The following is a 16,905-nucleotide window of genomic DNA, read 5'->3' on the forward strand; positions in this document are numbered from 1 at the left end:
GGGAGATAATTACGCAAAAAAAACTTTCATAGATAAAGGGAAATAATTATACCATTTCGTGATTTTTTCTTTAATTACCAAAAAATATATAAAAAATCATAAAGGAAGGGAGATAATTATAACATTTCGTGGGGGGATAAACTAATGCACAAAACAATTGAGCTACCTGGACAACGGAAGTGTGCAGTCATACTTATTTTTCGTTTAAATCCAAACGGAAGTTAAAGGGAGGTTACTGCATATAGGATAAAACACAACGCAGTGGGATCGGGATCCATAAAAGTATAGCACATAAAATATTTTGGAATTAAATGTACCAGTAGTATATTTGCATTACAATGTAAACAATTCTGAAGCTTAAAAAAAAATCAGCACCTTTATATCTGGTTCAAATTTCACAACAAAAATGTAAAGAAAATAGTTTTCATTTAAAAACATGACATAAACGGTGAAGAAAAATTTAGACAAAGAAATCATGGTATACAAATCTATTAGTCATATTTCATTTTTTAAAGCATTTTCAAAAAACTATTATGTGTAAGATAAATATTCTATTTTGAGAAAACAGAATTTAAAGTTCTTTGAACTTTCTTTGTGGGAAATTTGGCCTTAACGATCCCTGTACCACTGCCATAAAATGAAACATTGCATTTGAAACTGAATTTTTCTGGAATGACTTTACTTTAATTGATCATTTTTGAACAGAAAACTATATATAGCTATACATCGCAGGACTTTCATAAAAACATAACGGAGATGAACTAAACAAAATATATGATCAACAATTGTGTTCAGGGTGGCTCCTGGCTACACTAGGATTCGAACCCTGGACCTCAAGTTGTTATACTGTCGCTCTAACCGACTTTGATTTTCTCGATGGAAGTGAAACGGACCAACTGGGTGCTACTACAGTTATATCCAAAGTGAAATTAAGGGGAAGTTACTGTGTACGAAGAGCCACGGTGAAGTGGAACAGGGATCCTTAAATCTTCGCATGGTGGTCAATAGGAAAACTATCACATATTCACAAAGCTTTTTACTATATCATATACTATACATGCTCCACAAAAGCACCAAGCAAAATTAATTTTGGCAAATAAATAACAGTAAAAAAATAGAGCTACAAGGTATTCAATATTGTTATCAACATATACTATCAATAACAATCAAAATCTATAGAGGCAACAACATACCATACGATTTATGACTTAATCATAGCAGGTTATGTAACATATGTAAAACAGTGTATGTTTTATACATATGTATATAATCAAATGGTCTCTACAAACAACATGTACTAAATTTAAATACTTTCGCATAACAAGAGGCCCAATGGGCCTGCATCGCTCACCTGGTATTAATCTCACACTTGTAATCTTAAAAGAGGACTAAAATACAGCTACAGGCAGAATATCAGCGTTTGATTCATAAGAACCTATTAAAAGATTTAAACATATGACGCCTGTGACCTTGAATGTCGAGCAAGGACATTAGGTTGAAAGTTGAACAAACTTGAACAAACTTGGTAGTCCTTCATCCCAGCATGCTACAGGCTCAATATCAGTAATCTGGGCCTTTTGGTTATTGAAAAGAAGTCGTTTGAAGATTTTAAGACATTTGACCCCAGTGACGTCCTTGAAAGTGGGTCATGGTCATTCATTTGAACAAACTTGGTAGCCCTTCATCCCAGCATGCTACTGGCCAAATATCATCAGCCTGGGCCTCTTGGTTATTCAGAATTTGTTTAAAGTAAAAAGTTGACGCCGGCCGGACGACGTGCGGCGCACCATGCCATAAGCTCACTTTGCCCATCGGGCCAGGTGAGCTAAAAATGAGACATTTTACACCTTGACTTGGTCAAAAACTACAGTGCGTTATAAAACTTTGAATTAAACCCTATAATTTTTCAACACATCCTCTGAACTTTGGTCACAAGCTCAAATAAAAGAACACATTTAATTTTGTTGTTTATATATATATTTATATATATATTTAATATTTTATATTCAATTCCGACACAAGGACTTCTCAATGTTTTCTTTATATATATATATATATATTGTAGTCTTGATCAAGGGATTTGAATAGTTCACTTGCACGTTTTTAAAATTATAGAATTATAAAATTATAAAAGAATAGGTCGGGACAGTTTAAAACAACATGGAATAAATAACTGACTTATGCTTTTGCTTCATGAACAGCGAATATTTACTAACAAGGGGAACAACCCATCTACTAGAAGTGGTTTGCATTTCAAGGCTACAGATGATTTGCTGTACCTTGGGTGTGGGCCCAGAAAAACACCCATGCTTTCAACCTAAGTCAATGCATAATGTACCTGTATTCTGACAACATGTAAAGAGGATCAAACTACCCGGATTGAAATCAACAAATATCATCACTTATTATCATAAATGTGTGTATTAAGTAAATGCCGTATATGTACGTTCATCTTCATTCACATATATATATATGTACAAAATAAAACACATATTTCACAATGCACAATAATCAATCGACCATATCTCATTTATCATTAATATTGTCCGACACAAATAGTTGACGATCACGTAAGCACTATGTTGCCGTCTTTGATGGTGATTTGTCCCCGTGTGGAGCTGTTGTCCGGAGTTTTTGGTAGACTACGAGAATGATGATGAGAATCTGACATTCTCGGGAAGGTGTTCTGATTGGATAAACAGATTCTCCCATCTACCACCTGTATCGTATTGCTAGCACTGGAGGTGCCCGATACAGGATCTTCACACATTCTGTTATTACGAAGTTCGTTAATTGATTCGTAGTTATGTCCCCCTGGCAGGGAAGTACTTTGTGACGGGGAATCGGAGACTGTGTTTCTTTCAGAGTTTGTTATATCAGGCTCAACAGCCACAAGATTCGGCGAAGAGCCAGACTGATTCTGATTTGACAGAGAGTCTGAATGACTCTGCACAGCTCGATCCGGGATCTCCGATATGAAGAGATCTAGATCACATTCCCAAGGAGCATCATACAGACTTTCGTCCTCCTCTTTGGCCCCTCCCCCACATTCTAATGCCCCACCCTGGGGGTTGTCCCGGGGTGTGATGACGGAGGAATTCCCCGCTTGACATACCAGACTGGACTTGCCCCTTGGTGCACAATTCACTTCAGCCCCTTGTAATACTGAAGAGCTTTCTGCAGTCAATTCAGACACAACACTTGTTGGTGAAGTTGAAGATACAGCATCTAATGGTTGCAACAGAGTATTAGCAGGAAGAGCTTGTGTATGCGGAGGTAGGTCGTGTGACTCAATGTTTGCTGGTGGGTGACGCGACTCAATGTTTGCAGGTAGATCATGTGACTCAATGTTTGCTGGTGGGTGACGTGACTCAATGTTTGCTGGTGGGTGACGTGACTCAATGTTTGCTGGTGGATCATGTGACTCGATGTTTGCTGGTAAAGGTTGGGATACAATATTTGGCGGTAAAGCTGGGGTTGCAATATCTGGAGGAATATTTGCAGGTAAACATGGAGTTACATTATCAGGGTGAATATTTAGGGGTAAAGGAGGCGATACATTATTAATTTGATGAGGTGGAAGCATCATGCTTAAAGGATTTTCTGGAGAGTCGCATGGAACAGTCACACAACCACTAGCCAATAAATCTTCACTACGGTTATTGTCACTGGGAGGTGACCTTATTGGAATAGCACAACTGGACTGTGCAGGCACCACTCCTTGATGATTGCCACCAGGTGGCGCTGATAAAGCTTGACCAGAACAGCTAGTCTGTCCTGAAGTTGGCAGGGGAGGTAAGTCTCTCTGCGCACTAGATGTCACTGGAGGGGGAGAACTAGGAGGAGGGACACCCACACTATTTGCCGAGTCAGTCCCACCCAACATGATCTGCCCTCCCTGTACCTGTAGCTGAAGTGGCTGGGTATCACTTGTGGTGGGATCACTGGAGGTAGGAGAACAACTCTGGATTGTAGGCAGATGCTGGTTGCGGAGAATTATTTGGCCACCCTGGACTGCCATATTTGGTTGTTTGGGCAGGCCTCGGGAGGTTGAGGTGCGTGTCGAGTCTCCACCCCGCGGATGTTGTGTGCGACTAGACTGACCTTGACCTGCAGTTTGGCTCCTGGTTGTCTGGACAGACACGGAATGTGTTGGTGGACGAGAGTTATTTTCTGCAGTATACTGGGGAAGTGTCCCTTGATTATCACTGGATGGTGCGGCTTGTCTCGTACACCGGTGTGGGGTTCGGCGATTATTACTTGTTGCTACCTGTAGTGAGTTAGGCCTTTGCGGAAACCTATCCAGCGTACTATAGTCTGGTGGCGCAGAGTTATGCTGAACCTGTATTTCCTCCACCACCTCTGAATAAGTTGGCGGTGTCTCCATCACCACAAACTCCGATACTGGCACATACTGAACACCGTTATTCACATTCACAATAATATTGCCATAATTCTGTCGCCCCTCTAGGAATGGCTGACTCTCCTGTGCCTCCCCACTCGGTCGGGAACTGTTCGACGACAAGGGTTGTGGCCCCTGATGACGCTGAACAACCCGTTCCCTCTGGTTACAGGCGTCACGCTTCATCCTGATACGGAACACGGCCACGACGATTATGGAAATAAACAAGACAATGCCGACCGTACAGCCAATCACTGCGTAGACAGTGGTTTTGAGCCACGTCATCTGGTCCTCCTCTACCGTATCGTCAGGTGGGATGTCAACAGTCGTCTCATTTACTGTAATATACAAAACAAATGTTATTGTTTACATACCAATTTCCCACGCAACTGGCAATATTAAATCCCATTTCATATAAGTAGGACATAAAGTGAATTAGGTTTTCTAGTTTTTAAATGTGAATGTAAAATTTTGCCATAATTCAAAATCTAACACAAATCTTATTAGAAAATTCACAGTGTGAGAAATTCGTGTCTCCTAGGGTTGAGACTTGTGGATTCCTCTATTCATAGCAATTGTATTATGTCACAAAAACAATATAATGACATCAAAATTCATCAACATCATATCTACAAAGCATTGAGTCTGTACCGTCAACATAACATAATGTTTATGATAGGGTCGACAGGATAAGAGAAAAAGAACAATTCACCCCCTTGAGATTTCGGGGAATCTCAATCCTCTGGGAATGGTTCTTAAATTTCCAAACACTCGCGACAAGCCTCCTTTTAGGCACCTTAAGAATCTTCCCTAAGGGATTAAGATTCCTCTATCTCACCCCCCCAAAAAGTGAAGGATTCTATTAATCTTGTTTGATCGAGGATTTACGAAATGGCCCCCAGGGTTATTGGTTTGAATACTATTCCCTACCTGCAGTAAAGTACTGCGGCAAGAAAATACACAGTTCGTCTGACCAATCGCCGCAGTCGTTCTCGTGGTGGATGTCACAAACACGATCTCGGTCGACACAGTGACCGTTGAGGCAAGGAAACTGGTCCACACAAGGGTTCTCTGTAACACAGTAATTGTAGGTAGGTAAGTGTTCGTAACTTTATAGGATATTTTTCATAAATGTGAAACAAATTTTACAGGGTTATTCTGTATACTGAAAAAAAGTTCAATTTTCACCACTTATTACATTTTAAGGACAAATTAACACTGGGCAACGTAGATTTTACCAGTGAAGGATGAATATTTGACTGGGTGAAAGATTCCAGGTAAACAGTATTTGACTGGGTGAAAGATTCCAGGTAAACATATTTGACTGGGTGAAAGATACCAGGTAAACATATTTGACTGGGTGAAAGATCCCAGGTAAACATATTTGACTGGGTGAAAGATTCCAGGTAAACAGTATTTGACTGGGTGAAAGATTCCAGGTAAACATATTTGACTGGGTGAAAGATACCAGGTAAACATATTTGACTGGGTGAAAGATCCCAGGTAAACATATTTGACTGGGTGAAAGATTCCAGGTAAACAGTATTTGACTGGGTGAAAGATTCCAGGTAAACATATTTGACTGGGTGAAAGATTCCAGGTAAACATATTTGACTGGGTGAAAGATTCCAGGTAAACAGTATTTGACTGGGTGAAAGATTCCAGGTAAACATATTTGACTGGGTGAAAGATCCCAGGTAAACATATTTGACTGGGTGAAAGATCCCAGGTAAACATATTTGACTGGGTGAAAGATTCCAGGTAAACAGTATTTGACTGGGTGAAAGATTCCAGGTAAACATATTTGACTGGGTGAAAGATCCCAGGTAAACAGTATTTGACTGGGTGAAAGATTCCAGGTAAACATTATTTTTAGACATAACATGATAACAACACAGTAAATATTACTCAATGATTTATATTTAATCCAATTAGAAAAGAACAAGAGGCACAGGGGGCCTTAATAGCTCACCTAGTATTTTATTTTTCAATTTAAAACCTGCTGAGTACCATATACAGGTTTATCAAAGGAGAACAATAAACAAAGTTGCAAGAAGAACTTCATATAAATCTGTTTTGGTGGGAAAGACATGTTTTTATACAAATTAAACAAATTGATTTCATTTATAAATTTTAAATTCCCTTTGCCCGAAGATTATCTAGAACAAGTTTCCTCTATTTCCCCTAATGGGCCCCACCCATCTGCCACAAAGAAAGGGGCCCCACACACCTCAGTTTATACAAAATTGATTCTTTTGTTTCTAAGCATGCTTCAGACTGCATTTGGTTTAAATCCCTTCACTTGTATAGTAGGAGAAATTCATTCAGGCCAGGTGAGCTAAATATATAACAATGTACATTCAAGTCTTTATCTATGTACAACAACATTATACATTTTCCCAAGAACTACATTATGAACAAGTACAATATTATACCAGGAACAATGAGGTGTTTTAATCATTTTTTTTTTAATTTCCAGTCTGAAAAAAATGCAAAATTATAATCCTGTAGATTTGTAACCCTTCCGATAAATAATTGGAATTTACTCATTCACCCTTGAAAATTCATAATGAATTATTCCAACCTTTGAATTGGAAGAGTTCAAACATGACTTCAGGGGTGAATGAATTAAAGGCTTTATCAATTATTGGTGTTTTAAGAATTTTTTAATCTCATTTATATTCATATCTGAAACAAGAGATCTAAGCCAGATCGTGATGCCCACCATAGAAAGATCATGTAATTTTGCTGGTAGAACACATGTTCTTTTCTGTACTCAGTGCCGTGCAAAACAAGCTGCAACATGATCTTTGAGGGGTTTTGTTATATGCTAGATTTTCCTTTCCATTCCAAATTGGAGCTTGTGAGAAACTAGGGATGAAGAAAATCATGCATATCAGTTAAGTTTTTATCATGATCCTTCAGTGCTTTACAAGAAATAGCAGCCACAAAGTTAACATGGAAAATTCGCACAAAATCTAAGATGGTCTCACGGCCATATTTTTCTGATTCACCTGAACCCTAAGGAGTGGAGCAAAGGACTAAGGAGTAGAATATCTTGTTTTGTAATTATTCCTATAGGCATACACCAGAAACTGAAAAGATGGTCATGAGCAAAGGGCAATAACTCCATCAGAATATCATCTAATGTACCTGTACCCCAAACATTTTTTTCCCGCAGTGTTTATAATTAATTTAGGGAATTCTGCCATCTACAGTCCTTAAGGAGTGCAGCAAAGGACTAAGGAGTAGAATATCTTAATTGTTTTGTAATTATTCCTATATGCATACACCAGAAACTGAAAAGATGGTCATGATCAAAGGGCAATAACTCCATCAGAATATCATCTAATGTACCTGTACCCCAAACATTTTTTTCCCCCAGTGTTTATAATTAATTTAGGGAATTCTGCCATCTACAGTCCGGATGTAATAGTTTATCTATTGTGAAAGGTGACAATATATAACACTGGGTAATTTTACCAGTGAAGTGCGGTCATTTCGCTAGGTGAAATGATCTAAAAATCTAATACCTTCACAGTTGTGTTCATCAGACCCATCAAGACAATCCTCCTGTCCATTGCATCGATACCTCACAAATATACAGTGATGGTGTTTCTCACACAGGAACTGGGATGTTGTACACACAGCTCCGTCTTTGGCTATAAAAACACATTCATCTTAGTTCATAGCAGGCCTTTAGCGGTCAAAACACACAGCCATTAAATATAGCTATGCATATTAAATTACTCCTAATATCAGTTAACCAGCCTATTAAATTAGATGATTCATTTCCCCCCCTAAATCCTCATTGATTAGATCATAATAACATGGAGGTCAGTGACATGTGATATTGACTCGATGTTACTATTTTTAGAAACAGCTGTTCAATATTTTCTTGATGACATCACTTCAATTTTGTAATGTCACAGTGCTGTGTCAAATGAAGGACACGTTCCCTGGCGATTTTCATTCATTCTGATTTTCACATGATAAAATAATTAAATGGTAAAATAAATAAATGATATAATGCAATAATTCAGGACTTATATTTCAGTGAATACATGAGCTATATGGACCTGTGAAAGTAATATTGACTGATGAGACAAACAGAAAAAGTCCTATTGACCTTGACTTTGTCTCGGCAGTTTTTGCAGTAAACACACAAATATTTTTTTCTCTCTAATTGTGGCAAAAAAATTAAGACAGCAGACAATGACATTTTGACATCACATTAATGACGACAGACAATGGAAGACAAGATGAGGAAATTAAAATCTTGATGACAGTCAGAGAAAATGTGTTCTATGTGAAAATTTGCATACATTCTTTGCAATCGGATAAAAAGGATCTTTCAGAACTGATTCAGTTCCATATGATTTATAATAAAGATTAATGAAATTTGTCCAAAAGACTTTCTTTACAGCTTGACAAAACCTCTTTTCTGATGTCTTCTGCTGAACTTCTGTTTTTAGATTTCTTTTGCTGAGAGAACCAGAAATAAGTTTTAAGAGAAAAATGAAAAATTTCATATCACTATCTAGGGGTGAGAATTTCAATATAAAGCAGTATTTCAGCAAAAATTGCAATATTTTAGCAAATATTGCCATGTATCACAATATTTTGTACTCCTTGAGATTCATTACATTTATAATGATTTTATACACTGGTAGAAAATATGAAAAGTGAGTATGGGCATCAAGTCAGCTATGAAAATTGGAAAATCATTTTATATAGCTTTGGAAGATACCACACCAAGCGTGCTGCATTTGGATAAAATTGATTCAATCTTAATGTTATTTCTGTACAATTATTTCGTAACTTTGTGTAAACCCCCAAACAGTTAATTGAAAAACAAATTGCATTATGTTGCCATTTGAAAATCATATTGCAATATACATGTATTGGTAAATGTACTGCAATAGTATTTTCCAGCCCTATTGTTATCTTATAGGCTTGTTCATTGTTTTAAAAGTGAACCTATTCTTGAAGAAAAGGTATTAGTTCTGTTATCATACTCACACTTGGCGTTAACACTGATGTAGAAGAGCTTCTGTGTAGAGCCTTGTGAAGTGTTGAACCAACATGTATAGAAACCAGCGTCCGAGCTGTTGGCGTTGTCTATTATCAGTGTGATGGTGGAGTTATCTACCCTTCGCTGGTGAACCTTGTGTTTCTTGGTAATCCAGGAGAGCTGAGCATTCTTTACCACCTAGGAAATGTTGAAGATGTACACTGTATAGTATTGTATACTGTATGATATTCCTGCATAAATATGCATAAAATATAAACACCACAAAAATATGTTGATTCATTTTGAACATGTTGCACTTTCGTAATTGCAGCAAAGTCAAAGTAGAAAATGACAATGAAATAGATTCTATGTTGTTTTCATTGGTGAATGCATATATGATATTTGAGGATTTCCATCTATGATAGGATTTCCATCTATAATAAGCAGAGTGAACCTTAACATGTGGTCATTTGATATATTCTTTATCCAGTTTCATTAAAAACTGTTGCTTTTCTGTACCTTTTATATAACGGTTAGAAGTCAGGTCTGATGTAAAATGTTCAGTTTGTACCACTGAGAGATAGACCCATTTTGAGATACTGTTACTCACGTGTGCATTCATTGAGAGAGATTTACACTACATTTTGAGATTCTATTACTCGTGTGTGGGTACAGGTAATAGAGATTTACGCTACAGTTTGAGCTTCTATTACTCACTTGTGGGAACAGTCGAGAGAGATTTACGCTTAAGTCGAGAGAGATTTACACTACATTTTGAGATTCTATTACTCGTGTGTGGGTACAGTCGAGAAGGATTTACGCTGAAGTCGAGAGAGATTTACACCTACATTTTGAGATTCTATTACTAAGGTGTGGGTACAGTTGAGAGAGATTTACACCTATATTTTGAGATTCTATTACTAACGTGTGGGTACAGTCAAGAGAGAGATTTACGCTACAGTTTGATATTCTATTACTCAGGTGTGGGTACAGTCGAGAGAGATTTACGCTGAAGTTGAGAGAGATTTACACCTACATTTTGAGATTCTATTACTAAGGTGTGGGTACAGTGGAGAGAGATTTACACCTATATTTTGAGATTCTATTACTCGCGTGTGGGTACAGTCGAGAGAGATTTACACCTAAATTTTGAGATTCTATTACTCACGTGTGGGTACAGTCGAGAGAGATTTACGCTGAAGTCGAGAGAGAGATTTACACATACATTTTGAGATTCTATTACTCACATGTGGGTACAGTCGAGAGAGAGATTTACACCTAAATTTTGAGATTCTATTACTCAGGTTTGGGTACAGTCGAGAGAGGTTTACGCTTCATTTTGAGATTCTATTACTCGCGTGTGGGTACAGTCAAGATTGATTTGCACCTACATTTTGAGATTCTATTACTCACGTGAGGGTACAGTCGAGAGAGGTTTACACTTCATTTTGAGATTCTATTACTCGCGTGTGGGTACAGTCAAGATTGATTTACACCTACATTTTGAGATTCTTTTACTCAGGTGTGGGTACAGTCGAGAGAGGTTTACACCTACATTTTGAGATTCTATAACTCACGTGAGGGTACAGCCTAGTGAGGTTTACACTACATTTTGAGATTCTATTACTCACAGGAGGGTACAGCCGAGAGAGATTTACACTTCATTTTGAGATTCCATTACTCACGTGTCGTTATAATTATAGCAGAGAGAGATTACACTACAGATTGAGATTGTATTACTCACGTGTGGGTACAGCTGAGAGAGGTTTACACTACAGTTGACCCGCACACTTTCACCCTCCATAATCTGAATCTTGCGGCGAGGGGGGACAATGGCCATTTCTACATGTAACATGTCCTGGATATTATTGGAGTCCAAAACTATGTCATGGATCTCGGATACACCTGGAAACAGAGGTATCAATGGAAAATTTCTGTATACGACTACATATAAATTCCACTTTCACATAAATTATCTTAGTTCCAATTTTATAACACATGTCATGCAATATAAAATGAAATGTTCTGGTTTGCATAGTGATAGTGCTTGTCCTTTTCGAAAGAGGGGTCCCAAGCAAGAACCTCATAAATGATTTGATTACAACATAGGAATATGATGTAAAATTATTAACACGAGGACCAATTACTGCTCACTTGTTATTCAGACTTATTTGTGACCTTCAAAAAAAATTCAAGGTTTAATTTATTTGAATAGGCTAAATAGCATTGCTCATTATGAATCATTCTCTGAAAATGTTACCCTAAAACTTTTGAATATTTGTTGCAAGATTTTAACTTAGCCCTTTCACCATTGTAGACCATAATGGAACCCTCCATATATCAATGCATGGTAGAGTCTACTAAAGTTACATAGGGGTACACGTGAAAGGGTTAGTTTACTAGTTTGAACATCAACAAGAGGCCCATAGGGCCTGTATCATTCACCTAGATATCTATTGCAATATTGACAAGATATTCTCATTAAGAGAAATATAGCAAATAAGTATCCATGTGCAGGGCCAGGCCACTGGTTAATGGGCTAATCCTGATAGCATGACTGTTGGTTTCTTGATGCCCAGCAATAGACCAAGTCTCCAGGGGTGAGAACAGACCCCAGAGCAATCCAAATAGCATGGATGTATTTCTTTACCATAACCAGCAAATGAGTATGCAGTTTTGGGGGTTTTAAGATTTGACCCAGGGACTAGGTCCTCTGGGTTGGGGCCAGACCACAGACCCAGGTTTGGTTTGGTTTAACAACCTATCAACAGGGTCATTTAAGGACGGCACCACAGACCCAATCCTAGGAACATAAATGTATTTGTTTCATCATGTCAAGCAAATGATTCAGTGGTTTAATGGTGGGGATCTCAACTGTTTTCAAGATAAGACCCATGGACTAAGTCCCTGGGGTGAGGCCAGACACCAGAGCCAATCCTGGTAGCATGTATATATGTATTTGTTTTTTCATGCTCGTCAAATGTATATGTGGTTTTAGCATGAGGATCTAATTAATTTCCAATTTCCTCCTTTTGGACCCCGCCTATATGCTCCCAGGGGGTCACATCCTCCATTCAAACAATATTGAGTCCCCTTTGTTCAGAATAAATAAGGTTCCAATCGCTTTACTGGTAGTCAAGGAGTAGAATTTTGAAGGATTACCCTATATTTAACCTGTTTAGCCCTGTCCCTCTGCCCCAAGGGGGGTTTATACAAGGTTGGGTTCCCTTTGCTCAAGGATGCTTCGTACAGACCAAATTAGATTCTAATACTTCACCAATACTCAAGGAAAAAGATTTTAAAGATTTAACTATATTTCCTCTATTGGGCCCCATCCCTTTGACCCAAGGGGGGGGGCACACACCCTTCATTTGTACAATGTTAAAGAAAAAGTTGACAGAAGGACCCCTTTAGGCAGGTGAGCTAAAAATAGCCAGAATTGTACAGGGGTGAAAGGCAATTGTAACACTAACACTATATACTCAATATAGGCTGCCAGGTTAATATTAAACCATGAATAACCTACCCTTTACTGTTACATAGATACTCTTCACAATGTTTTCGATACGACAATCATATTTCCCTGAATCCCCCATCATTGCTTCGTCTACGGTCAACTTCGACATTCCTGACTGGTTAATCGTAGCTTGTCTGTCCTCCCAAGTGACTGACGGAGCTCTGTGCTTGAAATTCGGAGGCAAGTCCCATTGTAGCTGACCAGTGCCATAACTGTTATGGACCTCACAAGACAAGTTGATTGGCTGGCCTTCTTCCACTGTCACATTTCCATCAGGGGAGGTAACCAAATAAACTGGTTGGGAGAGGCACTCAACTGTAATAAATATAACATTATTGATAAAATTGATTTATTGAAATCACGTTCAATAAAGAAATTATATCTAATTTTATGGAATTTAATTTATCAGAATAAATACAGTATCTTTAATGATGCTAACTGTATATTTAAAGTATTTCTTCTTTAAATTATTTTTTCTTCAACATCATATATTTATGTCTACATTTCTAAATATAATTCATTTACTGACCATTTTGTATAGATATATTTTCAGACAGATTTACAGTTAATTTCCTTTTCTGATTTTTATCGTTTTTAATTCCAAGCAATCTCCTTATAATTATGTTTTTATTTTAAGTTCAAAATTGATTTCTACTAAAATGTTCAGGCCTTCTTTTAATTGATATCTGTTTTTCATGCTAACAATCTCATATAGGGTCTTTTTTAATAAATATAAAATGTTCAGGCCTTCTTTTAATTGATATCTGTTTTTCGTGCTAACACTCTCATATAGGGTATTTTTTTAATAAAAAGTGTTGCTAATACAAATAATTTATAAATTTATCAAGCCATCTGGAACCTACATTTATTACATTTTTGCCAGTGAAATATCGGATTCTATCAACTTGATAAAATTGATATCTTTCACACTGTGACAAATATTTGTCACTGAAAATATCACTTTTTAGTATTGACCAATCATCATAACGGTATCTTCTATTCGCTGCATTCAAAGGCAACGATATTTTGTCACAGATTCACATGAAGCAATGGTAGAATAAGTGGTTGTTATGGTAAATGTTTGGTACACAGACTTAAGTATTTACATATATATATACCAGTAATGACATTTTTATAAGCAATCATACCAGAAAATAGCAGAAAACGTCAAAATTACGTTGAGAATGCCACTCAAAATGACACGCAGCCTTGCTGTCAAGCGTGACGTCATTAGAATATGGCGCTAATAATTACGCTTCTGATTCTCACCCTTTTTTAATGCATTAGATTTTTCATATTTTGTGCTTTAAAAATGTAATAAATAGAAAAGTCAATGGTGTCTTCAGTAATAACAAATATATTTCACCTGTGTGGCTAATATTTTGATATTTTTCACTCGTGCTGCGCACTCGTGAAAAAATATTAGCCACACTCATGAAATATATTTGTGATTACTGAAGACACCATTAAATATCCTCTATACATGTCTTTAGAACATGTGAATATCATACTCTAGGAAGATTTCTTCTACCACTGATTGAATTTTTGAAGGGAGATTTTCACTCCATTTCTTTTAACAAAATCAGCATAAAAGATGTGCCTTTATCTAATCCGATTGAAATCGTCTTGTTACATATGGCTTTGTTAACTTTGTACTACACCTGAACATGAACAGACGTAGTTCGGAATTAATGAAGACATATGCTTGTAACAAATGATTTTAATCAGATTGTTCTTTAATTATATTAAACAATATTCATAAATCAAGATTTGTTCATGTACATATATATATAATCATAATATAAATATAAGCTTTATTTATTTTGCAACAATCATGAAACAAGTACGGTATTTCAATTTATATTAATCAGTCTGTTTGCCAGGTTGTAATTATAATTAGCAGCATGCGGGAGGGTCTGAATTTGGGAGAAAACCTGAATATCAAGAAAAAATCCATGTGGAATCAAACCCTGGCCACCTTTGTGAAAAAGTGTGCTAATTAAATATAACCACTGCACCACCTGACCACCCAATATATATATATAATTATATCATTGATCCAATGTTTTTTAGAACAGTAGAAATTCACTTATTTGTGTTTATATAAATTAGAGGAGCCATTTCCAGCATGTCATGAATTTCTGACATCAAAACTAATAGTAAGGAGAATCTAATTTTTCAGTCACTGAAGTTTCAATTTTTGAAGATACTGTAACAGGATAGGAAAAATGCACGGCCAGACGGGGGTTCGAACCCAGGACCTTCTGAACTCTAGCTAGACGGACACTCTACCAATTGAGCTATCTGGTCGCCGACAATTGACCCAGTCCAGTTCCGGAGACATCACATGTATTGAACCTTGTAAGTGCATAATCTAGATCTAGACCTGTCAAACCGCACAGGTTATGTATAAAAGTACTGTCTGTTCCATTTTCTAGTGGATAGTTACCTATTTATGTCGACTATGCAAAGTCTATACATATTCTATAATCAATCTTGGTTTGACTATGACAAGGTCAAGAAACAAGGCTTGCAGTAGGCCTAACGATCGCCTAGTTAGAGCATGATGTAGACCAATTATCTTATTGCAAAAGGAATCTATCTGAATTTTAACTCTCACAGCAAAACTAGTTATCGTATTAATTAATTCTCTACGTGTTCAGAAATTCAAGGTAGCACAACTTCATACTGGGAGTATACACAAGACGTGAACTATTCTGTACGTGCATGATGCATCAAGCTACATAGCTATTCCAGGGTAATTATCATCTCTATTCCACTGTTTTCTGTAACTGCACTTCTTGCAAACTCCACGAAAGCAATAATTTAAGACGTATTATGAAGCATTACCTTTACCAATCATGGTGAAGGCTACCATACCAAGCCACAACGAGAAATGAATTGTTGTACCCATGTTATGGGTCAAGCAGTAAGCTGTCATCAATCGTAGACATTCTCCATTGTAAAACGGAAGTGGAAATGAATCTGAGACGCCACCTGGTTGATATTCTAGGAGACAAGATAAAACAACTCTTGCAATTTAAGGTGACGGTCAGTTCGTTGCATGCGGACAAACCAGTTCGTCGCCGCTTTTTAAAATGATATTTCAGGGTAAATCCTAACGGCCTTACTAATTTTAAGGAATACAAAACATATCATGACATATTCGAGCAAAAGTACATGTTGTGAACATATTCATTTTATGTATCAAGAGGCCATCTAGGCCTGTATCGCTCATCTTATTATACTTAACGATCTTCATGGCAAGCAAGCTAACACTACAGCCACAGGCTAAATATTACCTCTACATTTTCTGGATCTGAATTTGTTGTAATATTTTTACTTTAAAAGCCCTAGGCTTATTTAATAAATGTCGTTAAATGTGAACAAACTTGATTCTTTCTTATCCTGACAAACGTAGCCTAAATATTACTATTCTAGGCCTTATAAGGACGGTTAAAAGAAGCTGTTTTAGTTTTTAATCATCACCTGTTTTACCTTGTTCTTTGTATGCGGTCTTAAAATTGGGTCAGAGTCATGCATTTTTATTTTATTTATTAATTTGATGGCCCTTCAGTTTCACTGTCTGTAGTCACATCAAGCTAATGGCAAATAGACCCTCTTGGTTATTCAGAAGATTTTTTGACTCATTTGACTTTTAAACTGTGACATGGATCGATGTTGTATTCTAAATGAGGTAATTGGTCAATTATCAGTGATTAATTTAGGCATACAGGTTTTGATATTTTATCATGAATACAGTTTTAACTCTCCATTTGTCAAACTTTTGAAATAACAGAACAGATTCCCCGAAACATGAAGTCCGGGTCAAGCTTTTCACTATATTTATTCAGTACCTGTAGCAATAACATAGGTGATGATGTGAGGTACATGCACGTTCGCCGTTCCATTTATGAAATGTCACCTAATACAAGTATAAAAAAAGTTTTCGCATATCTTTAAACATATCTA

At 36.9% G+C, this 16,905-nt stretch overlaps 1 protein-coding gene across 1 annotated transcript; it reads right to left on the reverse strand.

Annotated features, from left to right (window-relative positions):
- Positions 1 to 2,025: 2,025 nt before the first annotated feature.
- Positions 2,026 to 15,907, reverse strand: LOC110442049. Its single transcript, XM_021485460.1, has 7 exons — positions 15,784 to 15,907; positions 12,943 to 13,248; positions 11,161 to 11,321; positions 9,425 to 9,614; positions 7,936 to 8,064; positions 5,333 to 5,473; positions 2,026 to 4,740 (listed from the first exon to the last, which is right to left on the reverse strand). Exons 1-7 carry the CDS (start codon positions 15,872 to 15,874, stop codon positions 2,567 to 2,569), a joined length of 3,192 nt encoding a protein of 1,063 aa, XP_021341135.1. The 5' UTR covers positions 15,875 to 15,907; the 3' UTR covers positions 2,026 to 2,566.
- Positions 15,908 to 16,905: the final 998 nt, after the last annotated feature.

Source organism: Mizuhopecten yessoensis, unplaced genomic scaffold (genome assembly GCF_002113885.1).
Source record: "Mizuhopecten yessoensis strain PY_sf001 unplaced genomic scaffold, ASM211388v2 scaffold716195, whole genome shotgun sequence".
Taxonomy (NCBI): domain Eukaryota; kingdom Metazoa; phylum Mollusca; class Bivalvia; order Pectinida; family Pectinidae; genus Mizuhopecten; species Mizuhopecten yessoensis.

Excerpts from the sequence above, each read along its gene's own strand:
- LOC110442049 (XM_021485460.1), bottom strand. The coding sequence starts at position 15,874 with ATGACAGCTTACTGCTTGACCCATAACATGGGTACAACAATTCATTTC. Across the intron at positions 9,615-11,160 it reads TCTCTCAGCTGTACCCACAC|GTGGTAAAGAATGCTCAGCT; the intron begins GTGAGTAATACA and ends AACATTTCCTAG. Across the intron at positions 8,065-9,424 it reads CATCAGTGTTAACGCCAAGT|CCAAAGACGGAGCTGTGTGT; the intron begins GTGAGTATGATA and ends GTGTTTTTATAG.